Source organism: Xyrauchen texanus, chromosome 42, assembly GCF_025860055.1.
Source record: "Xyrauchen texanus isolate HMW12.3.18 chromosome 42, RBS_HiC_50CHRs, whole genome shotgun sequence".
Classification (NCBI taxonomy): Eukaryota; Metazoa; Chordata; class Actinopteri; order Cypriniformes; family Catostomidae; genus Xyrauchen; species Xyrauchen texanus.
In genome coordinates this window covers 14512061-14538024 of record NC_068317.1, presented here as the reverse complement: position 1 = coordinate 14538024, position 25964 = coordinate 14512061, and the positions used below count along the sequence as shown (strand labels likewise).

The 25964-nt window shown below is 38.8% G+C and overlaps 1 protein-coding gene across 1 annotated transcript in view; it reads left to right on the top strand.

Annotated features, from left to right (window-relative positions):
- topbp1 (DNA topoisomerase II binding protein 1) overlaps positions 1 to 25964 on the top strand; it is a 29028-nt gene extending 3064 nt beyond the window's left edge. The window contains exons 5-28 of the mRNA XM_052114959.1: positions 2257 to 2438; positions 2521 to 2714; positions 2800 to 2994; positions 3163 to 3326; positions 3718 to 3881; positions 3966 to 4216; positions 7749 to 8053; positions 8148 to 8320; positions 11045 to 11256; positions 14341 to 14663; positions 16489 to 16674; positions 17631 to 17746; positions 17899 to 18022; positions 18495 to 18656; positions 18731 to 18830; positions 20185 to 20380; positions 20538 to 20767; positions 20854 to 20990; positions 21071 to 21182; positions 21956 to 22119; positions 22199 to 22327; positions 22445 to 22534; positions 22630 to 22791; positions 25147 to 25964. Coding sequence (XP_051970919.1) covers positions 2257 to 2438; positions 2521 to 2714; positions 2800 to 2994; positions 3163 to 3326; positions 3718 to 3881; positions 3966 to 4216; positions 7749 to 8053; positions 8148 to 8320; positions 11045 to 11256; positions 14341 to 14663; positions 16489 to 16674; positions 17631 to 17746; positions 17899 to 18022; positions 18495 to 18656; positions 18731 to 18830; positions 20185 to 20380; positions 20538 to 20767; positions 20854 to 20990; positions 21071 to 21182; positions 21956 to 22119; positions 22199 to 22327; positions 22445 to 22534; positions 22630 to 22791; positions 25147 to 25284 — 4209 coding nt within the window. The 3' untranslated portion in view covers positions 25285 to 25964. The remainder of the gene's footprint in view (positions 1 to 2256; positions 2439 to 2520; positions 2715 to 2799; positions 2995 to 3162; positions 3327 to 3717; positions 3882 to 3965; positions 4217 to 7748; positions 8054 to 8147; positions 8321 to 11044; positions 11257 to 14340; positions 14664 to 16488; positions 16675 to 17630; positions 17747 to 17898; positions 18023 to 18494; positions 18657 to 18730; positions 18831 to 20184; positions 20381 to 20537; positions 20768 to 20853; positions 20991 to 21070; positions 21183 to 21955; positions 22120 to 22198; positions 22328 to 22444; positions 22535 to 22629; positions 22792 to 25146) is intronic.

The window sequence follows — 25964 nt, the reverse complement described above, 5'->3', positions numbered from 1 at the left end:
AAAAAGGCATGTTTATGTCTGATATTTTGAGCTTCTCATACTCCACTTCTTCATGTTTGAGACGATCGCAGTCTGTTTCTTTGATCAAAGAGTTGCGTACTCTTTCAAAACATGCGCAGGGGTCTTCCTTACCGTATAACACCTAAAACACGGAAACACGGAAAATTCCGTGTTTGGCGGGGAAGCGTTTTTTCATAAAACACGGAAAATTCCGGAAAGAGTTAGATTATTTCATATGAAACCATAACAATTTCATATGTGAAAATATAACAGTTCCTTTTACTCATGTAAAATTGTGAAATTTCTTTTAAAGGTGATTACATATTAGATTAAAATTGCACATAGCACAGTGTTGCTCTTTTCCTCCTCAGTGCTGTTTAGCATGTCAGGGCTACCTACTGTTTGAGAGGTTCGACTTGGCTTTAAACTAGAAAAGTCTCACTAGAATTTATATAGAATATCGAGGGATGCCCGTTTGTTGCACACACGTGCCATAGAGCAGAGCAGATCATTAGCGCGATATTATCATTAAATCTGCCTCAGCAGTCCTAAATAGGCTATCACTTGTGCGGCCGCCGAAATATCTTCAATAGGAGTACCATGTCATTGTTCTTTCCCTGCTGTCTGCGACCCAGTCCGAATAGACCTGCGACCCACCAGTTGAGAAACACTGCTCTAACTCACGCTCACTTATGTCAGAACCCCTTGCTTCGCTTCCCTCTGACATTTTCTCCGATGCATGTGTGTGTGTGGCACAAGTTGACGAGTCTGACAGGCAGACGAGGAGGAGATACGCAGGTGAGATTCTACTTCAGGTTGCATTTTTTTTGTCTCAATACCCTAGATAAGCAAATGTACATAGTATGATAACAGGGTTTTTCTTGCATAGAGAATTATGAGATGGCCGCCTCCGTCAAATTTCGTATTGCCTCCGACTGTCAACGAAACTCTGGCAGGCAGTAACGTGCACAGACAGACCCCAAGTGGTGCTCAAGCACCCGCCCTCTTTCACAAGATTAGTGCCCTTTTTGCAAGTAATTTCTTAATTTTTTTTATGTATATTTTAGTTTTTATTTCAATTTGGCCCTTGGCATCAAATCTCAATTAAACGTGCGCGCGACATCTGCATTTAATTCTGTGAGAACACACGAGCCCCTCCCCCTCTTTGACATTCTTTGTAACATCCAGGGCTGGATTGGTAATCTAGCATACTGGGCATTTTGACCACAAAACGGTACTGCGATATGCAGAAAAGGACTTTTGGGCCAGTTGTTATGTAAATTCCTGGGCCGATTTCTCTTCCCAGTCCAGCCCTGGTCACAGCCTCCACACAACTTCGAAGTCTACCTGACCAGCCTTCATTTGTGACAGCCAGGTAAGGATAATGTTTGCCCTAAACTTTGACATTCTGCCTCATTTTGAGCCAGGAAAAACCCTGGATAACCATTTTCATACCATGTTATACTGTGAAGTAGGTATACCGCTGCAACCCTACCACTTACACAAAGACCAGTAATCTAAAATACAAACGCTTACAAACTGTGTCCTACATTTCATTCATCAAGCTCGAAGGCCAGTATTCAGATATGAGATTTCAGATGTGACATAAAAGTCTTCAGTGGTCACACTGGTCTGTGTAGCGAACTGTTAATCTATAAAAATGAAGCTTCTAGCAAAAAACACACATACTAAAATAATGATTCAAAATAAAATCTAATCTGAAAATGAAGAAATTGTGACAAGACCTGTATAGTAAAATGTACTGTAATGTTCACTGTAATAACAATAATAATAATACTAATAATATTGCAAGCAATACTGCTGTTGAATAAAAGTTTGGCAAAAGAAATGCAATGACATGTATAGTTCTATTTTCACTTGATAAAAGTTTTGACACCACTTTGATGATGAAATTAGAGTAATGGCATTAAATTATTGGAGTTCTGGAAAATTATTATTAAACTATAATTATTATAATGATTAAATCATTAAAAATAACTAAACTGGTATGTTCAGTAGCATATTAGCATGTTTATGCTGTGGTAGCGAAATTGGTATCGAGAACCGTGAAATTGTAATGGTATCGGTACCAACTTCTGAAATTTTGGTACTGTGATAATGCTAGAGGTTTCCTTTGATTCCTTATGATTGAGTCTGAATCTGCCACATTACATATAAAGTGCTGGCTGATGTTTGCGCACATAATTTTTTATTTTTCCCAAAACCGTGTAACCAACTGTTTTGCCGTTCTTGTAGAGTGAAGTGATGGATCTTGTCCAGTTGATGGGTGGGCGGGTCTACCGTGATCTCAACGTTTCTGTTACTCACCTGGTGGCAGGTGAAGTAGGAAGCAAGAAATACCTTGTGGCCGCGAGCCTCAAGAAGCCCATCCTACTGCCAAGCTGGGTGAAAGCATGCTGGGAAAAATCTCAGGATAGGTAACTTCTAATCATCCACATGGTAAAATTAGACATTTCAAGTCTTTTTATAAATAATTCATCAAACTTTCTCTTCTCTTAGTATGTTTCATCACTCTGAGCTAAATACAGAGGCATATATGTGTCCAGTCCTGAAGGGCTGTACGGTGTGTGTGACGGGCCTCTCTACTGTGGAACGTAAAGAGGTGCAGAGGTTGTGTGATCAGCATGGAGGCGACTACACTGGGCAGCTCAAGATGAATGAATGCACACACCTGATTGTCAATGAACCCACAGGTGACATCCAGTTTCTGACCTTAACCTCTTTACACCACGTTGGGTTACTCTTGAAACAACTGTACTCGTATTTGTGATATTTTAGGTCAGAAATACGAGTTTGCCCGGAAATGGAACGTGTACTGCGTGTCCCTGCACTGGCTCTTTGACAGCATAGAGAAAGGCTTCTGTCAGGATGAGAGCAGGTATGCTGTGGAGCACGGGCAGAAGAGGAGAACCGAGGAGAAGACGGGCAGACCCAACACCTCCACACCTACAGGAACTAGCAAAAACAAAGAGGGTGAGTTATTAATAAGGGTTATACAATGTGCAATATGTATGACTGAGCATAAATTAGTTATAATTTTTTATTATTCTTTAAATCTATAACATATCAACCAGTTAAATCAATATATATATATTTATATATATATTTGTTTCTATAATTGTTTTGTCTTTTTTCATGCAGAAGGCCCCTCTCTACTGGGACTGAGTCATATCTCCAATATCAGCATGAATGTCAATGAAACGGCCCTCACTACAGCAGGAATCAGTCACATAGAGACTCGTGATCCAATTGACTCATTCGACATAACTGTCTGTCAAATTGATGACCTGTTGGATGGCTGTAAGGTTAGTTTTGCCCATCCCTCAAATAAATAATTACTGTTTTCCAGAATGTATGTTGCTTTTTTTCCATCATCTGAAAGGTCCTGCAATTTATAGTCTGGGGTGCTAGTGCCTGCCATATGAAACATCTGTCAGTGCGATTTATACACAGATATCTATTTATTTATTTTTTTCTCTCAACACAATTTAGACCTGGTTTGACTATTTCTGGAAAATACTGTGAATATTGGAAGTGTTTACTCTCTGCATTAATGGGTGCATTTTCGTTGCTCCGAGCGGATTTACTCTTTGGTCAAGGTTCAGAAGAAAACCAGAAGGCTCAATTCAAAACAGTGTAATGTCACTTTTATGTAACAGTCTAAACTGACCTGTACTCCACCCTCTTTTCTTTTAGTTGTACCTGTGTGGCCTGTCAGGGAAGAAACTGGAGAAACTGCGGCGGATGGTGAACTCTGCTGGAGGCTTGCGCTTCAACCAGCCTAGTCAAGAGCTCACACACATAGTGATGGGGGAACCAGACCAGGGGGTCAAAGCCTTCCTTGACAAAGCTACTCACAGGTAATTCTTAATCAAGAATGGGTTTTCTAAACTCTCCTAAACTTTCCTGTCTGCTTGTGGTTCTCATGCATGTTGTTTTCTCAGACCCCACATAGTGACAGTGCAGTGGCTGCTCGACAGTTTCTCCAGTGGTTCTTTGCTCCCAGTCGATGGCTACTTTCACCCTTCCTTCCTGCCCCCTGCCCCAGCTGCTGTTGATATGCCTGCCCCTCGCAGTTCTGCCCCACGCACCTCCAGACCCTCTGCAGCTCCTCTTCCTGCCCCCAGTCCAGCCCGACAGGCCAGAGCAGAGGAAGACCTGCTCTCACAGTACATTGAGAATGACCAAACTGTGGGTGAGTTAGACCTTTTGGGACCTCTTTCTGTCCTGTCTGAGGGCAGTGTATCCTGTACCACTTTGTCAAACAGATTCATGAATCAGACTTTTACTTAATTGGATAGGTTACTGAATTTACAACAACTCCCTTAAATGAACAATAAAACATCTCTTTATGTGTAGTTCCATGTTCATGAAACTGAAAGTACCATATTTATTTCTACACTGACAATGTTTTAAGGAGTTTTAATAAAAAAAGAAGGCATTTATAGCACACAGCGTAAATGAGTACACCTCCTCTGAACATAAAGATATATTTCTATTTGATTACTAATACAAGTCGTGTGAAGATGGCAAGTTGAAATGTTTCAAACATATACTTTGTAACAAAATTGAGAGGTATTCTATCAATATCTGTAAAATATTTAAATTTGGCAGCTTTGCTTAAGTGTGCAAAAATGAGTACACCTTTGAATAAATGCAATATTGTAGTTCTTAGAAAGTCCTCCATAACTTTTAAATAATGCCCTGACCCTTCCTGACATCAAGTGTACAAGTATATAATATTATCATGTCTAGGGCTGGGACTCGACGCAAAAAATACGTCGACGCAAAATATGCGCGTCGATTTGTCAGACCCAAAACAAAGATGGCGGCGCCTGAGAGTAGTAGCAACAAGAGTGGCTCCTCAGACTATCAGAAGTGCAAGGCACTCGTTCCTCTAAAGTATGGGAATTCTTTTACATTAAAGGAAACAATTCCGTGATATGTCGTCTTTGCAAAATGGAGATGGCCTTCCATTCTAGCACCACAGCAATGCACCAGCACCTGAAGAGGCGACGCACGGACACACACACACACACACACACACACACACACACACAGTATTCTTAAGGTGAAAGGAAAGTGTCAGAGTGTAAGTTGTTATTTGCATGTGAATGAAGATGCTTTTTTTCAGTTTGTTCAACATAAATGTTGAATTCTGAATGTTTATTTTTTGTTGGAAAAGCACTTTCTGTATTAGCTTAAAGCCCCCAAGTTTACAATAGTTACTGTATTCTTTCAATAGCTCTAAGAAAGGGTGGCTGGGTGATCTTTTAATTTTTTTATTGAATGCTAGACATCAGAATGCATTATTTTGCTCTTGTACACTTTTACTTGAATTTTATTTTTGAGTTTAAGAAAAAGGTGAGTGGCAGTGTATTACTACTATATGTTGTTATTTTTATGTGAATGAAGAATTAAAAGATGCACTTTTTTCAGTAAGCTAGGACTGTGTTTTCAACATAAATGTTCAATTCTGTTGGTTCAGGAAGGATGCCATGACAGGCTGCTGGCTCCCACTGTCGCTGTTAATTTTTATTTATTTTTTGTTGGAAAAGCACTTCTGTATTAGCTTAAAGCCCTCAAGTTTACATTGGTTACTGTATTCTTTCAATTGCTCTAAACAAGTATTTTGGGTGACCTTTTTATTTTTTTTATTGAATGCTAGACATCAAGTTGTTAATCTGAAAGAAGAATTACAAGATGCACTTTTTTCAGTAAGCTAGGCCTATGTGTTTTCAAGGCTTCAAGGTTTTATTGCATTCTTAGTCAGAGGTAGCATTCATTACTTTGCACTTGTACATAGTCTTTTATTTTGGAATTTTAAGAGCAATAAACATATATTGCAATGTTAAGGAATTAATTTTTTTTTTCATTGTGATATGTAAATCAACATGTATAAATTGCTATAAGTCAATTAATGTGGGAGATAATCGAATCGAAATCGGACTGGAAAAATGAATCGTTAGATTAATCAATGCATCGAAAAAAGAATCGCTAGATTAATCGTTTAAAAAATAATCGTTTATCCCAGCCCTAATCATGTCTATCCTGTTCCACTCTTGGAGGATGACCTCCTTGAGTACTCTGACGTTAAATTGGGAGTGATGCTTGATTTGCATCCCACAGGTGCTCAAATAGGGTTGACGTTGGGTGACATACTGTCTTGTGTATCAATAGGAATGCAGCAATGGTTTTGTCATAATATTTAGGGGCATTTTAATTGTTAAAAATTGACCGACCACCCAGGGTGGGGAGAGAGGGTCGCATCTTCTCTTTTAATGTTTTGCTGAACATCTCTGAATTTGGTGCTCATGAGACCAGCTTCTAGATTCTCAAAGATCTGCACCTTTATCATTATGGGCCTTGGCAAAGACTAAACAAGCTTTTTATGCTTTGGGTTCAGCAGTGCCTTCATGTGTGGATGACACCATGCATTTCACTTCTTTGCAGAGTGTGTCTTACTGTGTGAGATCAAACAGTCAGTCCGTGTCCTACAGCTTTTGCCAGCTCTGAGGCACGTGCTTGGTGATTGTAAGCAATAATCACTCATGAAATGAAAGCTTACAGCGACGGCCTGAACATTTCAGGAATCTTGTCACAAGTCAATCTTTTTTGAATTTCTGTGTCAATTTTGCTACTGTGTTTTGACTCAATAACAGTTTTTTTTTGTTTTGCAAATTTGCTAATACTCATGTACAATTGTCCCCTTTTGTGCAATTAAATCATTTTCTTCATTTACTTGACAGTTAGTTCTCTCCCATGTGGTCCATTTGTTGTCAGCATTGAGTCTGAGTGTGATTTAAATGGGTTAACACTTTTACATTTAGCCAATTAGGTACGTCTATTTGAGTCTGATTGTTCAGAAGAATAATCTGCTGATCAGTCTCCCTCAACTAGCACCAGAAAACATTAAGTTTTTATTTATTTATTTTTATCCCCTTTTCTCTCATTTTGGAATGCCCAATTCCCACTACTTAGTAGGTCCTCATGGTGGCGCGGTTATGGTGGAGGACAAGTCTCAGTTGCCTCTGCTTCTGAGACAATTAATCCATGCACTTGGCTCGCTGTGCATGACACTGCGGGGATTCACAGCATGTGGAGGCTAATGCTACTCACCTCGATCCACGCACAACTTACCATGCACCCCATTTAGAGCGAGAACCCCTAATCATGACCATGAGGAGGTTACCTCGTGACTCTAGCCTCCCTAGCATCCATGCCAATTTGGTTTCTTAGGAGACCTGGCTGGAGTCACTCAGTTATGCCCTGAATTCGAACTCGCGACTCAAGGGGTGATCGTCGGTGTCAATACTCACTGAGCTACCCAGGTCCCCTTATTTTATTAAGATTTATATTATAACTTTCAGGAGGGTGTACTCCTATTTGAAACATGGCCTTTTATCATTTTTATAAGTCATTTTTTCTTGTTTAGTATTAACATGATTCATTAGTATCTGATAAACCAGAGTTGCTTAAACATTACCTCAAATAAGTCTTATTTATAAAGAGAAAGAGCTGAATTTGTTAGGTTTCAGAGGGGGTGTACTCATTTATACTGTGTACTGTAAATTAAAAGATGACGTGTGTGTGTATATATATGTACATTTATGTGTCTTGTAACCATAATATTGTTGATTATGGGCATTCCGTAATTAATTTCTCCCCTTCCCATGTCTTTCTTCCCCTTCTAATTTCTCTCTCTTCTTGTTTCCTTTTCTCTGTAGTGGAGTTGCCTCAGGCGGCTAACTGCACCAGCAGTATGCAGAGCATTCTGCTTCCGGAGCCTCCAGCTGTAGAGCAGGACTCTACCATTGTTGATGCCTCAGAAGGAGGCCTGTTTTCTGGGAAACGCTTTCTTTTGGTTGGGTTTGGAGCTGAGGCAGAGGCCCAGCTCTCAGAACTAGTCTTGGAAAACTCTGGAAAGATTTTGGTTGGCCGTTCCAGAGCCGTGGCACATTACGCCATTGTGCCACTGCTGGGCTGTGACGTTGATGCCACAGTCGATGAGGTCGCAACAGATACCTGGCTGGTGAGAGGGATGACATTTTTCATTGCTGTATTTGTAATTCATTAGTACTGAGTTTATTCATTTATTAGTTGTATTTGTTTGTTTGTGTGTTTAGGCCATGTGTGTAGAGCAACAGTGCGTGTTGTTGCTAGCATCTCACCCTCTGTTCACTCCAGTGGCAGTGAGAGAGGGCTTCTCTCCTCTCAAAGACTGTGTTCTGTCTGTTAGTCAGTTCACTGGAGCAGAGAGAGAGTCTCTAATTCAGCTAGCCAAACACCTGGGAGCCAGGTAAGATATCCTCAACCTATTTTTAGATGCATGACGAGTGTCACGGCCCGTATATGCCAAGACTGTAACTACGGGCTTGTTTCCACCTATTATGAACATCCATTTTATTTTTGTTTATCCAATCACAAGTGGTCAGTGCTAAATGGTGGTGGAAACCTGTAAAATTGTTTACGGAGGTAGGCAGAAATGCATGTGACCACATTGCATTTGAAGTGTGAAATGCAATCCGTCCTGAATGCATCTCAGACAGCAGTGAAGCACCATCCCCTACCTGTCAGTTAACTGCTGTGCTAAAACAAGAGTTTAAACTTTGCCAGTTATGTGAAGCTTAAAAAGAAAATAACCTTCTATTTGGAAAATGTAAAAAAGGGAATAAATATACAATATTCACAGCTCATTGTAGCTGATACAATTAACCTAGATTTATTTAGATTATGGTAATCCTGATGACTCTAACCGAGAGAGAGAATAATGTACTTCTATCACCTGTAATAATGCATAAAACAAAAATTAGCTTGTAATGTGAAACAAAAAAATTCACAACACAAACACATATCTCTGTATGCATTGTGTAATATTAGTGCTGGCAGCCAGTCTGGCGAGTGCAGTGGTGGATTGTCATTTTGTACATCTGTGACCGCTGTATAATTTTGAAATGTGATCACAATCGGCATAATGGGAATGGGTAAAATACAGATAGAATAGTCATGAGATATAATGCTAAAAAAACTCATCTTCGTTTCACACAAACTAGTGTCTTTAGCCACCTGGCATCACTCTGAGGATAATTTTGAGATCAGTGCACCATGTATGTTTGTGTTTAAGCTTATTTTAATCACAATGCTGTGCTGTTATTAACAATGTGCTATTCTCCATATTCTGTTTGTCTCGTGAAGTAATAAGTTAAAAATGATTGCCCACAAGTAACATGCACACATGGATTGGCAGCATTTTCATTCATTGCCTCATGAATAGGGCCGCAACTAACGATTATTTTGATAATTGATGAATTTAACGACTATTAGAGCGATTCAACTATTCGACGATTATTGCACCAATTAATGATTAGCTCTTAACCGATTATGCAGCTTGTGCCCCGACTAAAAAGGTTGGATTAAACGTGCTTACTAAAAATAAAGAGGACAAAATCATCTTTTAAAAAAACCTCTAAATGACATTCACTGAATTAAAGGGGGAAAAAATACTTTTAATTAAGTTTAATTCAGTAAATAAATTCACTGTAAAAAAAAAACTATTGTTATCAAGTGTTTTTGTCTTGTTTTCCATTTAAAATTGTCTAAAAATCCTTAAAACAAGATAAATTTACTTGAGAAGCAACATATAAGATATTTAGACTTGCTCTAAGAGAATGTATCTTAAATATAAGTGTATTTTTTTCACTTGGTTACATCTGCGAGTGCAGGAAAGACAAAATATACGTATATTCAATATCTATTCTCTAAAAGCAAGTCTAAATATCTTATGCTGCTGCTTAGGTGAATGCATCTTTTTTTTAAAGAATTTAGATATTTTAAAATGTATACGAGCGTCCCCATGACAGCGTGTGCATCAGCCGAATGGAGTCTCATTCTCTCCCCCTTAGATCGGGACATTCGCGCAACTCATAAAAGAGGCGCTGACCACACAGAGAAATGCCAGAGTCGGAGTTTGTATTTAATTGCATGACCTGCTTCTGTATTATTTTAACTTTAATAAAGCTATAAATGCATTAAAACTGCATTTAAGATGTAACACTGGAATGTTTCCTTTAAAGAGCTCAGACTCCACTTATTCCACAATGAGAGTGCTTCTGTATTTACTTATTTGGTATTTTTGTATAATTCCCTTGTACTTTGTGATGTACATCACCTGAGTTTTACTGTTTGTAAAGTTTGGAGTGCCTTTGGACTGTGATCTGTGTAATTCTTCCTCTCCTCAGTCAGGCATGAGATGCTTTTCTAATAGTTTCAACCCTAATCATGAAACATAAACAGACTGTGGGAAATGGCATGTTGATACTATCATCAGATGATCTAGACTTAAATCAGCCCCAAAACAACATATCAGGGTGCAGAGATGCTGAAATAATCCTCATGGGAGACATGAGCTTGGCTCTCTCACTCACACAGACAAGTTCACAGCTTGCTGCTGCCCAAGTCTCTACCTGAAGGAGAGAAGCCTCAGGCAGTTATAGATTCTCAGCCACAAGCAAATAAACCTAAACAAATTATGGGGGGAAATATTGGTGTTTTATTCCATTATCAGCACTATAATAATATTTGGATATTATCACTATATCATGCATCCCTAATATACAAGTACTAGAACTTACCAGAACTTGATTTTGTTTTTGTGGTTTATTATCATGCAGTAACACGTTGACGTAGTGATTGTTGTCGTCATGAAATCAGAGATCATACCGTGAAATCCGAACACAGGTTGTCACAGGAGATTAATTTGAGACGCATGTTAATACCAGGTGGAAAGAAGGCTAAATGACACCAAAGTAAATAATATTACTTTGACAATAAACAGTTTCCACCAAAGCTCCACACAGTCTGATGCTAAAGCTGAAAATCTTTTTAATACCAGAATGAGTTGCTATCCCAACCATTAACTAATTGACCAAGCCTCCAAATAAAAAAGGGGACCGTTTTCATTGAGGTTATTTGGCTAATCTTTATTGCATCTCTTTATTTTTTGTCTGTTCACCTCTGTCTGCAGTGTTCAGGATTATTTTGTACGGACTGCTAACCAGAGGAAGGGAATGCTGGCCAGCACTCACCTGGTGCTCCAGACACCTGAGGGTACCAAGTACCAAGCGGCTCAGAAATGGGGTCTGCCTGCAGTCACGATCCGCTGGGTTTTAGAGTCTGCTAGAACAGGGAAGCGAGTTGATGAGGGACGATTTTTGGTTGACCTACCACCTTCTCCAGGTCAGTCATAAAATTACTACAGCTTTATTGTCTAACTAACCAAATTCTATTCTCTGCTTAATTATTCAGTTTGTTGTTGAGATGGTTGAGAAGCTTATGTGATTGATTTCCAGTTTTAAAGTCATCATACACTATTTACTTCCATAAACACATTTCTGATCTTATTGTGCTCCGTTCATTAGTGCACATTGTTTAAACGTTTGTCGGCTTAATCTTTCATCAAAAATGAAAGTGCTAGACTTTTTGGATGATGTCACCACGCCCTCTTATTTTGCTTTTTCAACCCCTCTTCTTCAACCTCTCTTATAGAGACCACTTTTTACAATCCTATCAGTTCCAGATAGAGTCCCACCTTACCTTTTTCCCCCATCATTGAATAGCTGCTTTCACTTGGTAATGTCACATCAAAGAATTAAAATGAGTGGCAAACAGTTTCGCATTGACTTTTAGAATAAAAAAATCAAATAGAATGACTCAAGACCAGTGTTCGTACGGTCATGGAAATCCTGGAAAAGTAATGTAATTTAGAAATTGTGTTTTCCAATCCAATGTTTTTGAAAAGTCATGGAATTTTCGAACAAACATTTTCAGCAGTACAAGTGTGCTAATTCTTCAATTTGCCGCGATCACGGAGCAACGTGAACTACTCGTGGAGCAGCAGTATGCAAAATGCATTGCTGCGTAAACGGAGTAGTTTGTGAATAGGCGTTTAGCACCTCATTAATGCTAGACAAGTTCGCTTACGATTGCTCAAGTTCATATGGATAGTGTTCAAGGAATTAGTAAATTTCAGATTTACATTATTGTCTCAATATTTTAAGGATTTATATGGTTGTATGTAATAACTTGCCATGTTAATTAAGTTAAATTATGTTGATGTTTGCTTGTGAGTTTGAGCAGTGTTATTATTCACTTCTTGAAGATAAATCATGAAAAGTCTCAGTATCCCACACATTCTCTTGTTTTTAATGGAAAACACGAGAGAAGACCTGTGCTGGTTGTCACTGATGTCCATTGATCTTTCTGTCAAGGGTCGCATCAGTGTACCGGAGCAAAAGCGGGGGGCTTTCACGCTGGCATTTTAGTCCGAGCAACGTTCGCATGAAAATGTGGTTATGTGAAAACTATTTTGCAGGCCGCAGTACAGAACACAAGACTACATTTAGGAGTTGGTCTGTGTTCAGTTGCACTGGAACTGTGGCGCGGTTCGCATGAGTGAGAAAGCAAACTTTTCTTGTTCAGGGTGTAAAATGACTTGCGCATGCGTTTTTGACTATTTAAGCATGATGACTTACAACCCGACTTCAGATAAGCGGTTGAAGATGGATGGATGGATGGATGGACACAATCAGTTGCACAAAAATAAAAACGTGTGCATCATGAGTGGCACAGAAAAGGTATGGGATGAAATTAGACCCAAAATGATTAACTTATGTGTGCCTACTTATCCATCAATTTGATAAATGTTGCAAATGTATCTTACAATCCACAGACAAATGCCTTTCAACTTGTTTATGTGAGATTCAAAATTAAACGAATGTGCTGGGTTTTGTACAAATAGAGACATTTTTGTGAACACAGATGTTCCCTTTTGTATAAATGTATTACAATTTGTGTACATGTAACCAAAGGAAGATGTTCCAAATCAAACACAAAATGGTCTTGTGAAGTATTGAATGTGCATTTGTGGATCAAGTAACATGTGTGCATTCACTGATGTCTATTTGTGTTGATTCGGTTTGATTAATTTGAATTTTGAGACTTTTGTTTAGCTGTATTTACCATGGCCAACTCACACACAAAAAACTACCAATGGATAAGTCCTAAATGTGCATATCTACTGTGCATATCTACCCATTAATTTGAAAAAAACTTAACAAATGTGTATTTCAACCCTCAAATGCATTTAAATTGCAGCTGTGAATTCTATCATTAAATACATTTTTTGGAATTTGTGAAAATAGAGGCAGATTTGTGAATACAAGTGTTTCTTTTTGTACAAATGCATCACAATTTGTGTGTAGCCAAAGGGAGATATTCCAAATCAAACACATTGCTCTTGTGAAGCATTGAATGTGCATTTGTTGAACAAGAGATACACACACATTCATTGACATCTATTTGTGTCAGTTTCTTTTAAATCATTTGAATTTTGAGACTTCCTTTCTGCTGGTTTTGACTTCCATGATCCACACGTACATTTCTATGTAAGGTCATCTACGTAAAGTAGATGAGCAAAGCAGCTACCATTAGATTGTGATGTAGTTTTACAGAAATACATTCAGGTGGGCTTTGTTTATTCACAAGGTCAATGAGCAAGCACTACACATTTCAAGAAAACAGAGGCTGACAATTAGCAGAATTAATCAAATGCTTATCATAGCAGGAGAATGTCATATTTGAAGTGAAAAAGCCCATTTTACGGAAAAGTCTTTCAGGAGGTGTCTCGGCTGTTACCACCAGAGCTACCAAAAGTGTAGGGAAAAGTAAAAAAAACTTAAGTGACTACAGAACCATCAAGGAACACAACTGCCAGAGTGGTTCAAACAGAAGAAAGTGGAAGTGGTTTGACCAAATGGATGCTATCTATGGCAGTAGACCGGCGAACGATGGGAGGGAGAGTGCCTGGGACTCGGCCACGTCTTTATTGGGGTCGACGATGGAGGATAGTACATTTTGTTACATTAACTCTATAGTCTGCAACATCACCATGCAACAACTGCTTTATGCAGCACAATGAGCTAGTAGCTAACAGCTAGTGGTCGTGTTATTGTTTATGGTCAGTAATGTTTGTGTCACGTTTAAGATGATGTCACGGCAGTAGAGGTGGCGCAACTCTGAAGATCAGCCTATAATCCCACCCACGTTGAGGCTGCACTACTGCACAAATGCAGTGGAAAAGCAAGCTCAGAAAAGTAAAGCGAATAGAATAAAAAAGAACTGTAATGTGCAGTGGAAAAGTGCCATTTGTTTTTGGCACCAGTGAGTGTTAAAGTCTGCTGTTTTAATCATAACAAAGTGTATAGACCAGACCTGGGCATAAATGGTCTCTCAGACCTCTCAATATTACCCTTTTTCCCTCAGAAAGAGATGAAGACAGTTTTGTTGGGGCATCTCAGAAAGCCCCTGCAACTCTGCGCCTCCTGCAGCGCTCCCCAGAGCTCCCTCTTCTGGGCCCACAGAACAGCACTGCCATCACACCACTAGACACAGCTCGCTTTCAGAGCCGTACTGTCCGCTCTGCTGTCAGGAAGATGAAGCAGGGAGAGGAGGAGCAAGCGGATGTGGCAACCCCAGGACAGGAGGAGGCCAGAGGAGCCCTGCAGAGAGAGTCCTCCCTCCAGCTGGACACACCCTCGCGATTCCTGAGCAGAGACCGGCTCTTTGGACCCTCGTTTAACACGAAGGTGAGGGGAAGGGAAGTTTAGAGAATTTTCACTTTTGAATGAACTATTCCTTCGCCTTTCAGACCACTTGGTTTTAAAGGGGTTGTATTACAGAAAACAGGATTTTCTTATGGAAATTTAGCTGCATAAAAGAGTCCAAAGTTAATTAACATATAGATGTTTTACTGGTGTAATATTGAAAACATCTGGCTTAATTCCTAAGGTCAGTGAGAAAGTGAAAATGATTATTTACTAAATTATGACTATTTTTGGTGCACAAAACTTTGACCAACATTATAAGTGGACTTTAAAAATGTACAATATACAGTTGAAGTCAGAAGTTTACACACACCTTAGCCAAATACATTTAAACTCAGTTTTTCACAATTCCTGACATTTAATCATAGAAACATTGCCTGTCTTAGGTCAGGTAGGATCACTATTTTAAGAAAGTTTCATTTCTTTCATCACATTCCCAGTGGGACAAAAGTTTACATGCACTTTGTTATTATTTGCGAGCGTTGCCTTTACATTATTTAACTTGGGTCAAATGTTTTGGGTAGCCTTCCACAAGCTTCTCGCAATAAGTTGCTGGAATTTTGGCCCTTTCCTCCAGACAGAACTGGTGTAACTGAGGCAGGTTTGTAGGCCTCCTTGCTCACGCACACTTTTTAATTTCTGCCTACAGATTGAGGTCAGGGCTTTGTGATGGCCACTCCAATACCTTTACTTTGTTGTCCATAAGCCATTTTGCCACAACCTTAGAGGTATGCTTGGGGTCATTGTTCATATGGAAGTCCCATTTGCGACGAGCTTTAACTTCCTGACTGATGTGTTGAGATGTTGCTTCAATATATCCACATAATTTTCCTTCCTCATGATGCCATCTATTTTGTGAAGTGCACCAGCCCCATGCTTCATGGTTGGGATGGTGTTCTTCAGCTTGCAAGCCTCACCCTTTTTCCTCCAAATATAAGGATGGTCATTATGGCTAAACGGTTACGTTTTTGTTTCTTTAGACCAGAGGATATTTCTGACAAAAGTAAGATCTTTGTCACCATGTGCATTTGCAAACTGTAGTCTGGCTTTTTATTATGGTGGTTTTAAGCAGTGGCTGCTTTGCTGAGCAGCCTTTAAGGATATGTGGATATAGATACTTGTCTACATTTCCCTCCATCTTCACAAGGTCCTTTGCTGTTGTTCTGGGATTGATTTGCACTTTTAGCACCAAACTACGTTCATCTCCAGGAGACAGAATATGTCTCCTTCCAGAGCGGTATGATGGCTGCGTGGTCCCATGGTGTTTATATTTGCGTACTATTGTTTGTACAGATGCACGTGACAACTTCAGGCATTTGGAAATTGCTCCCAAGGATGAACTAGACTTGTGGAGGTCCACAATTTCTTTTTCTTTGCTGATTTCTTTTGATTTTCCCATGATGTCATGCAAAGAGGCCATGAGTTTGAAGGTAGGCCTTAAAATGCATCCACAGGTACAACTCCAATTCACGGCACCTCCTATCAGATGCTAATTGTCTGTTTTCTGGAATTTTTCAAGCTAATTAAAGGCACAGATAACTTAAACTTCTGACCCACTGGAATTGTGATAGTCAATTAAAAGTGAATAAATCTGTCTGTAAACAATTGTTGGAAAAATTACTCATGTCGTGCACAAAGTAGATGTCCTATTGATGTACCAAATCTATCGTTTGCTAATTCGAAATATGTGTAGTAGTTAAAAAATGAGTTTTAGTGATTTCAATCTAAGTGTATGTAAACTTCTGACTTCAGCTGTAATTTCTTTTAAGAACCATTCAAATTGTTGTATTCAATTTGTATATTGCAGGAAGTGTTTGACCATTTAACGACTCCTGGTAATAAGCCACAGAAGGGTGAGGGGGCAGAGACTCCTCTGTCAGAGGTTATTGAGAGGAACCTGACAGCTGCTGTTGCTAACAGCAACCGCAATCACGTCACAAGTCTTGTAGCCATGACCGCCAGTCCTCAACTTGGAAAAGTGCCTGAACCTGAGGTACTCAAATGTACAGTTGCAATCAAAATGATCCAACCCCTCTGACCAGCAAGACATTCTGGTGATGTAAATTCTAAAACCTCAGTAAATAGTCAAAGAAAGTTTTTAATACTCATTTGAGTGATTTTGAGAACAAAGAGTTCAGTTTAATTAAAAAAAAATATAATAATTCTCTCAACTAATGTGATGTCAAAATTATTCAACCCCCAAGGTCAGTGTTTTGTATAGCATCATTTACCCTTTAATAACCATAATCGATTTAAAATCCAATAAATGTTTCAAGTAAGTGTTCTCAAGATTCAGAATCTTAACATATTTATCATGAGCAAAAGCTTCCGGCTCATTGATTTTCAATGGGATTTAATGCGGCACTGAGAGGGCCAATCAAGATCATTCCAGGTCCCATCCCTGAACCAGGCTTTGGACAACTTAGATGTATCATTGGAATTATTGTCTTGCTGGAAAGTCCAGTAATTTAAAGGCATCACATTCTTTGCCAAAATGGTCTGATACCCCAAAGTATCCATTTGTGCCAGTCACACAGTCAGAGTAGCCAGTTCCTGCAGCAGTAAAACAGCCCCGTAACAGGACTGAACCACCTCCATGCTTGACTGTTTTGATAGTGTTGTTCTTGTAATAAGCCTTGCCTTTCTTACCCCCAGACATACTGCTGACCCATGGGGGGTTTCAGTTTAGTCTCATACTTTCATAAAACCTTCTCCCAGGACACCACAGGCCTTTCCAAATATCTTCTTGAACATTCAAGTCAATATTTTCCTTAGTAAAGATTTGCATTTTTCCACACCCATGAAGAATTCTGCTGTACCATATGTTTTTGTTAATGTACGATTGATGCTAACAACTTTGTCCATTTGAATAATTTTATTTGCAATTGTATATATTGATTGAATAGACTTTAGTGAAAGCAGATATTTACAGGTGTCTTTGTCTTGCAGGTAGAGTCAAAGACCACAGGTCCTCTCAGTGGGGTAATGTTGTGTGTGAGTAAGAAGTTGAGTAAGAAACAGAGTGAACTCAATGCAGTAGCTGCCTCTCTGGGTGCAGAGTTCAGGTACACTAGTAATCTCTATGTCTGACTATAAATGTATCTAATATTTAAAAATGCTTCTGAAAATAAGAGTGACAGCCTTGAGTGGTTGGTAAGAAATATAGTCAATATTTGCATTTTGAGATAAATCTAATGTGATGGATTTTCTGTTATAGGTGGTCATGTGATGACTCGGTCACTCATTACATCTACCAGGGTAAAGTGGGTGACAACAGCAAAGAATACAAAGCTGTCAAAGAAAGAGGACTGCACATTGTGTCTCCACACTGGCTCCAGGCTGTACGTAAACAAATCTATACCTATTCTCACATTGGGTTTTAAAAAACATGAGCAGAACAAATGTCTGTGTAGGTAATTCATAAATCTGTTCGTTGTCCCATTGAGTTGACCAAAACCAAAATTGACACAAACACTGCTTGTGTTTCATGTTTAAGGTCCATCTCGCATAGCAAAGTGTCTATGTACATGTTTAAGTATACATAAGTTGCTTTCTTTATTAGATACATATATGATTATTAGGAAAATGTATTATGCTGTCAAGACCTTAAAATCATAGACATTTCTATATTAAACATACAATAGATATGCTCTGCACTAAAATGTTTCATTGGCTAGAAATTGCTCTTCATGAGTGCTTTCTTAAATGTTTTTAAAATCCATATCTAGTACACAAATGACCCCTACAAATAATAAAAAACAGTAACTCTGGTAAAGCTTGGTATTTCAAATTCATTATCCATCGCATTTTCAGTGTGCAGATGAGCAGAAGCATGTGTCCGAGTCACTTTACCCTTTCACCTTTAACCCCAAAATGAGCCTGACTATGAGTCAGGTTACAAATTGCACCCAGAGGTCCCCTCCTTCCACTCCCCGCACCAGACTCAGGACATTTACAGAGGATGAGGAGACAAGGGTGAGAGATTTATGACAGCACTATCCCAGACTTACTATTTAAAAAAATTATTTAACTGTAGTGCATCTTTACAGCTTGGACCTGTAGATGACATCACAGACCTCTCGACACCTAAGCAAGTCAGTGTGGGAGAACCTGAAAAAGAGCAGCAGCCCATCAGCACTGAGAGGAGAGGTGAGTACTTTGTCTATAGTACATTGCAGGGATGTCCCAATTCCATTTTTTTGAGGACAAGTCTGAGTATCATTACTTAATTTTGGTACTCGCCGATACAGAATCAATACCTTTTTTTTTTTTTTCTCTCTAAACTCCATATCAACAGTTTATTTCAATTGCATAATCAAAATGGTATTTAAATAAATTAAAACTTTAAACAAATGAAAATATATTGATTAATTTTCAACATATTATTGTATAATTTTTTTTATCAGATAAAGTTTTTATATACAGAACCTCACTGCACAATCAATACAACATTGGATTAATATTTTGTCAAATAAAGTGCTGTACAACAGACCATCATGTTATGTTAGATGTTATATACTGCTTAAAATATAATACGATTAAAACTGATTTATTACAAGTAGTTGTAGTGATAGTAGTAGTAGTAATACAGTGAATATTACAGAACTTTACAGTAGTGATATATTTCTGTCTTACTGTTTTCCTATAAATTTACCTTTTATTTTGACAGAGCTTTTATTTTGAAGTGTTTCTGTGTTGTTTTGACCAAAGAGCTCTGATGTTATGATGGCAGCTTCCCACTCAGGAAAAGCCGGTCGCTACGTGACTCAAAGTGATTATTAAACCGCAAAAGGCTGCTATTTAATTAAATAAGTATGTGACTCACGCTACAACGTCAATTTGATGCTCTTGACGGTGTTTTCCCTGTATGAGCCATGGAGGAGCCTTAAAATATATGAGCAGGCAGCATCAGCACAACACTCTCCACACATTCACAAGCGCTCATATTTGAATTATATGCAAACTATATTTTATCTCATAAATCGCAGCTTTTGCGGTTGAAAAATCTCACTAGGACATAACTTGATTTTAATTTGTGGGCTGAATGTTTATGTAATGACATTTGTATGTCAGAGGGTATCAGTTTTTGGTATTGGAGCATTTTTACAAGTACCAGTACGTGTGTGTAGTACTGTTTGTAGTAGACGTGATCACTTGCACTACAAGGACTAATTGTACATTGTGCCAAATATTTGTACATTACAAATATGTTTACTACCATACTAGCACACTGCATGTATGTACAAAGAGTTTTTTCTATTTATTACTATTCTGTATGTAATGTGATTGGTGGAAATGCAAAGGAATTGTAGAAGGTGATATTGAATAGTAATCCTCTTGAAAGATGTGATCTTGATTCATTTGTTACTGTTATACATTTATATCTGGTCAGACTTTTTAATTCTTTCTGTTTGCTTTTGATCTACAATCAAAGTTCACAGCCTTTTCTGTCTCTATCTCCATTTCTTCCTGCTTTTTTGGTTTTTCATCTTTCCTGTCTCAGATCTCACAGAAACGTTGGAGATGAGGGAGAATCTTCAGAGACAGCTTCAGGAGATCATGTCTGCTACTAAACTTGCCAGTGGTCGTCGAGGCTCCATGCGCTTGGCCAGAGCAGGCTCAGGGGGTCTAGACTCACCCAACACCCCAGACAGCCTGGGGCGAATGGGCAGACGCAGCCGGAATTTAGAGGCCCTACGGTATAAACACAACCTGTTGCATCTGAGTGATGAGACTGACTTTAGTACTACACTAAATTACATGTGCAAGACTTGTTTAATATTTACACTATATAAGCTGAATCAATATAAATGAGACCTAGTTAAATTTCTTGGAACATCCTATACATGTCCACAGGATGTCACGTCAAGTGGCAGTGGATCTGAACACTGAGCCATCTCAGAGTGAGCAGATTGTATGGGACGACCCCACAGCACGAGAAGAGCGAGCCCGATTGGCTGATAACCTGCAGTGGCCCGGCAGCCCGTCTCAGCACTCTGAGCCCCTCGCCCTCGTCCCACCACCCCGCTCTGACCAGATAGCCAATGGCAGAGACTCCATGACCGACTCTGAACTGGTGGAAATGGGTACGAGAAAGTGTGACAATGATTTTCTGAAAATGAAATTAAGACAGAGAATTATCCTTATTCAGCAAGTTTCTTTTGACTTCCAGCTGCATTTGAAGTCATAGGCGCACAAAGACCAAAGGTGACCCCACCTCGAGTGGACACGCTACAAAATCCTACAACACCTGATGCCCCCAGTATCGCTTTCCCTATCTCTAAGCCTGCAGCCCCTCCCCAGCCACAGGTACACACACACACACACACTCTCTCTTATGAAACTTTGAACAGTGGCAGCTCTAATCTGACTGGCTTTGTTCTGTCCAGATTGAAGAAGAGGAGAGTGAAGAGGCAGTAAAAAAGGAGCCTCCACGATTCCTGCTGTCTTCTTTAAATCCTCAGGAACGCATTGACTACAGCCATCTTATAGAGGAGTTGGGTAAGTAGTAAGCAACCTGATGTCATCACCATTTACTATGAAAAAAAAAATACTGTCATTAATACCACATTTTATTCTTACCATAAATCCATATTTAAATTAATCGATATAACTTAAACTCGTGCACTATATTCCAAAGTCTTCTAAAGTGATACAATCACTGCGCATTGAACAGAATGGAGTGTAGGTCATTATTCACTCTGAAATAAAATCCATATTAAAGGGATAGTTCACCCAAAAATTTAAATTCTCTCATCATTTATTCAACCTCAGGTCATCCCAGATGTGTATGACTTTCTCTCTTCTGCAGAACACAAATGTTTTTAATATTCCAGCTATGTAGTTCCAGACGATGTAAGTGAATGGTTACTTTGATGCTCTAAAAAGCACAAAGGCAACATAAAAGTAATCTGTATGACTCCAGTGGATAAATCCATGTTGAGGATGATATGATATGTGTGGATGAGAAACAGATCAATTGTCCTTTTTTACTATAAATCTTCACTTCTAATCTACGTCAGTAGCATTAAGTGTTGCTCATTTGTTCTCATCGTGTCTCGTCTTCAAACGTCATGAGCTCATGTCACACGTGCCTTCTTTCATAATTGACAGACCAGAGTCACCATTCACTTGCATTATGGCTAATAAACCTTGTGACAATCTTTTTTAAAAATCACCTTTTGTGTTCCACGGAAGAAAGTTTTGGAGCAAATAATGACAGAATTTTTATTTCTGGGTGAATTATCCCTCTAATGTGATTTACATGTGTGCAGGTGGCGTTGTGCTGGAGAAACAGAGTTTTGATCCCAGTTGCACTCACGTGATTGTTGGTTATCCTCTGAGAAATGAGAAATATCTGGCTGCTATGGCAGCAGGCAAATGGATCCTTCACCGCTCGTACCTGGAGGCCTGCCGCGCTGAGGGCCACTTCATACCGGTGTGATATTATCTCTGATCTCCTTCTCAGATCACATCTTTCCCTCCTCGTGTTTACACTTTGTGTCTGTGTGTGTTAGGAAGAGCAGTATGAATGGGGAAGCAGCTCTATACTGGATGCTCTGCCGTCCATCAACTCTCAGCAGAAGAGGTTGGCACTGGCAGCCTTGCGATGGAGAAAAACACTACAAGGCTGCACAAACAAGGAGGTATACATGCACATACTTGAGGATTACACAGCCACACACGACTGAATGAGCATACAAGTACAATTACACTTCTTCACAGTCTGCAGCACATTCAGAAATTATTCTATTGTTGTGCAGGGAGCATTTGGTGGCTGGACTGTGATGCTGAATATTGATCAGGCCAGAGAGGCTGGATTCAGACGATTGCTACAGTCTGGAGGAGCGACGGTCTGATCCTCTATCACCTGGCATCTGTTCATGAACTTGTGAAAAGATTGTTTCCCTGTTACTTATTTGGCAGCCTTCTCTTCTTTTGTGTGTAGGTGTTGCCAGACCCTTCTCCATCTATGTATAAGGGCACCACTCATCTGTTTGTAGACTTCAGCCGATTAAAGCCAGGCGATGTCAGAATCGACATCAGTGAAGCTGCCGTTCAGGGGGTCAAATGTCTTAAACCGGAGTACATCGCTGATTACCTCATGCAAGTGAGAGAAATTATGTTTTGATTAAAAATGTTTACGTTGCTCAAAGTACCAGAAACAATCACTTCGATGACAGGGTTCTTACACCTTTTCCAAAGTCAAATTCAAGCACTTTAAGCATTTTCAAGGTGCATTTTCAAGCTTTTCCAGCACCTTACAACTGTGGTAAATTATATGTTTACATACGTATACGTACTTCATCACATTAAATCAGATGTTATTGTGCTATTTAAAAAAACATCATGGAACAATGTGAAAACGGGTCTCTAGCGTGCAAACAAATGTGAGTGGAAATTACTGCGTGTGAATGTGGAAAATTATTTGGTGGCACTAAAGGTCTGACACCTGTCATCAAAGCTTATGAACTTATACCATCATAATAAAAATTCATGCATCTAACCTTAAATACAAATTACGTTTTAAACTGCAGAAAATAACTAAACTAAAATTGTGGATGACTGACATGTGCGAGTCTGGTTAAACAGTGAAGTATTTTACTTGCTATCACTAAGCTATGTCACCTAGCAATGTGCCTGGCTGGCAAAAAAAGATACATGTGTGACACACAATGCATGAGTAGATGTATTTTTAACCGCAAAATATTGAGTTATTTCATTGAATATTTTTCTGACCTTTATGACACAACTATTTTGGTGTATCAACACTAGAGGGCACACACAATTATTTTTGCCAGTGAGAAATACATGAACTGTGTTTGAATGTTATTTTAGACTGATGAAATTGAAAGAACAGTAGGGTGACCATATTCAAAACAGTGTTACTATGAATGCAAACTTTAATACAGTGAAAAAGACACTCTATTAGCATTTTATATATTTTTATATATTACGGTTTTGTACTGTTGAGTAACAAATTAAGATGAAAGTTATTCAGACTAACCACTTCAGATATATAAATAAAAATGTACTACATTCTTTTGAATGGCCATTGAAAATGAAGCAATGTGATAACAATTTTACCTGGACGCAAAAAGTAGTCTGTTAATTTACCTGATGAACTCACCTTTTGCTGACCCTTTATGCTTCACAGAGCTAATATGTGCTTCTAAATCACTTGCACCTTTATTAGCAACTGAATCATAAGTGCAGCTTTACATGTCATACATTCTGCATCTCACGGATCTCAACCTGGACGAAAGCATGGGAATCTTTGTTGCAAATTTTCGTAAACTTTCGTTTGGGCATTGTTTCCAATCAGCTTTAATTTGCTGCTGTCAAACAACCGTTTGATGCTGAAAACAACAATGCTTTGCGCGATCCCGGAGAGATTGACAGGTAGGAATTTGGCCAATAGTTGCTAAAAGTCTCTTAAAATTGATTAATTGTTGTGCGAGAAGGTGGGATTTACAAAGCAGGTTTAAAGCAAAGAAAATATGCATGCACACACAATGAAGTATTATACCAGATGCACATCATAATGCATGTAAAGCCAAATCCCGGATATTTTCTCAAATTTAGAAATCCCGGCTGGACGCTTTTTTTAAGGTCCGAAAAAGAGGACGCATGGTCACCCTAAAGAACGGTAAATCTCAGAATGTTATTTGCGTATACAGAAAGATATACTAGAATATAGAAATAATAGAACACGAGCAACGAACGTTCCCCATCACTGAAACGGAAATCTTCAGTCTCGCACAAGCTCACTATGCACTCTCGCATAAACTCCAGTTATAATCACTGAACTGTCTAATGTCTAAACCGCTAAATGAATCTCTTGTTTGCATCATATCTGCACTTTGTTGTTTATGATGAGAGAATTCACGAGGGAGCAGAATTCAGTCAGTGAGTGCACGCATTGAACCAACTTTTTTACATTTTACATCATTAGAATGCGAATTTGCCAGTTAGCTTAAATAAACTTAATTGGCCTAATTAACAATAATTTGTATTTTTCGTTCTCAAGCCAACACTCATTGAAATCTCCCGGCATGTTGTCATCTCCCACTCTGTTCCATCAGAGGGCGCACATCAAAAAAGACCGGCAGATCACACTAGCGCAGACTCGTGTGGGATTGTTTTCATTTTATGCAAAAGCAATTATACTTATTTTATCTAAAAAGTGAACTATTCAGTAAAATAGCGAATTATTATGAAAGCAATGCAATTACAATTTCAAGCCGTTTCAAGCACTTTAACCAAAATCCAAGCACTTTTCAAACCTTGAAAACACTACATTAAAATTCAAGCATTTTCAAGGATTTCCAGCACCCATACGAACCCTGGATGAGGAACTTCAATGACTGTAATGGCTTAAGTTTAAATCTAAAATGGATGTAAAAGCTACATGTTGTGTGATGTAATGGCCTCGCCAGTGTAATGTGGCTGTTTTTGTCCTCAGGAGCCGTCGCCTTCAATGGAGGCGTATTATCTTGCAGGAGCAGCTCCAGGAGATTTAGAGAAGATTCAAGATGCATCTTCACGAAAACGTAAAGCCTCTGGGGAAACATCCACGTTGAAGAGGAGTCGTGTTCGATGAAACGGTGACATTTCAAGCTGTAATGTAATTGCCTGCATATTGAAGTGCATTTCATTTAGTTATTACTTTGTAGATAAGAATTTGTCTGTCAATAAAAATGATATTTAGAATGTAAAGCACTTGTACAAAAAGAAACATTTAAGGCATCCTCAAAAAAAGACTTATTTTAGATTTAAAACAAATAAATGTTTGTGGCGCAGAAATGAGATTTAATGAAACAAATGAACTGCTATGAAACTGCAAATTGTAAAATTCAGTCCATTGTGCTGTATTACGACATTTTGCCCTGAGGAGGGAGCATTCTCTACATAATTAAATGGGTGCACAGACCCAGGGTCAATTTTGGTCATTCACTAAATGCTCTATAGAAACGAATTCATAAATAAAAATAGGTTGGTTTCAAACACATTACTCATGCGCTGGTACTATGAAAGTTTTTGAATGGAAAAGTATGTAGCTTTCTCAGACATGGATTGAAATGTTTATAAAACATGCAGAAGATGCATTTAGGAAAAAATTTGAATAGTCTTCTGAAAATGTGATGACGCTTTGAGAAATCCCCTACCATTTCTTGAAGCAGAGACCTCAAATAACTGTGATTCCTTATAATATATAGGCAGGCTTCACTTTTGTCTCACTGTGTTGTATATTCTAATGATTCCCACTCTTTATATTAAAGG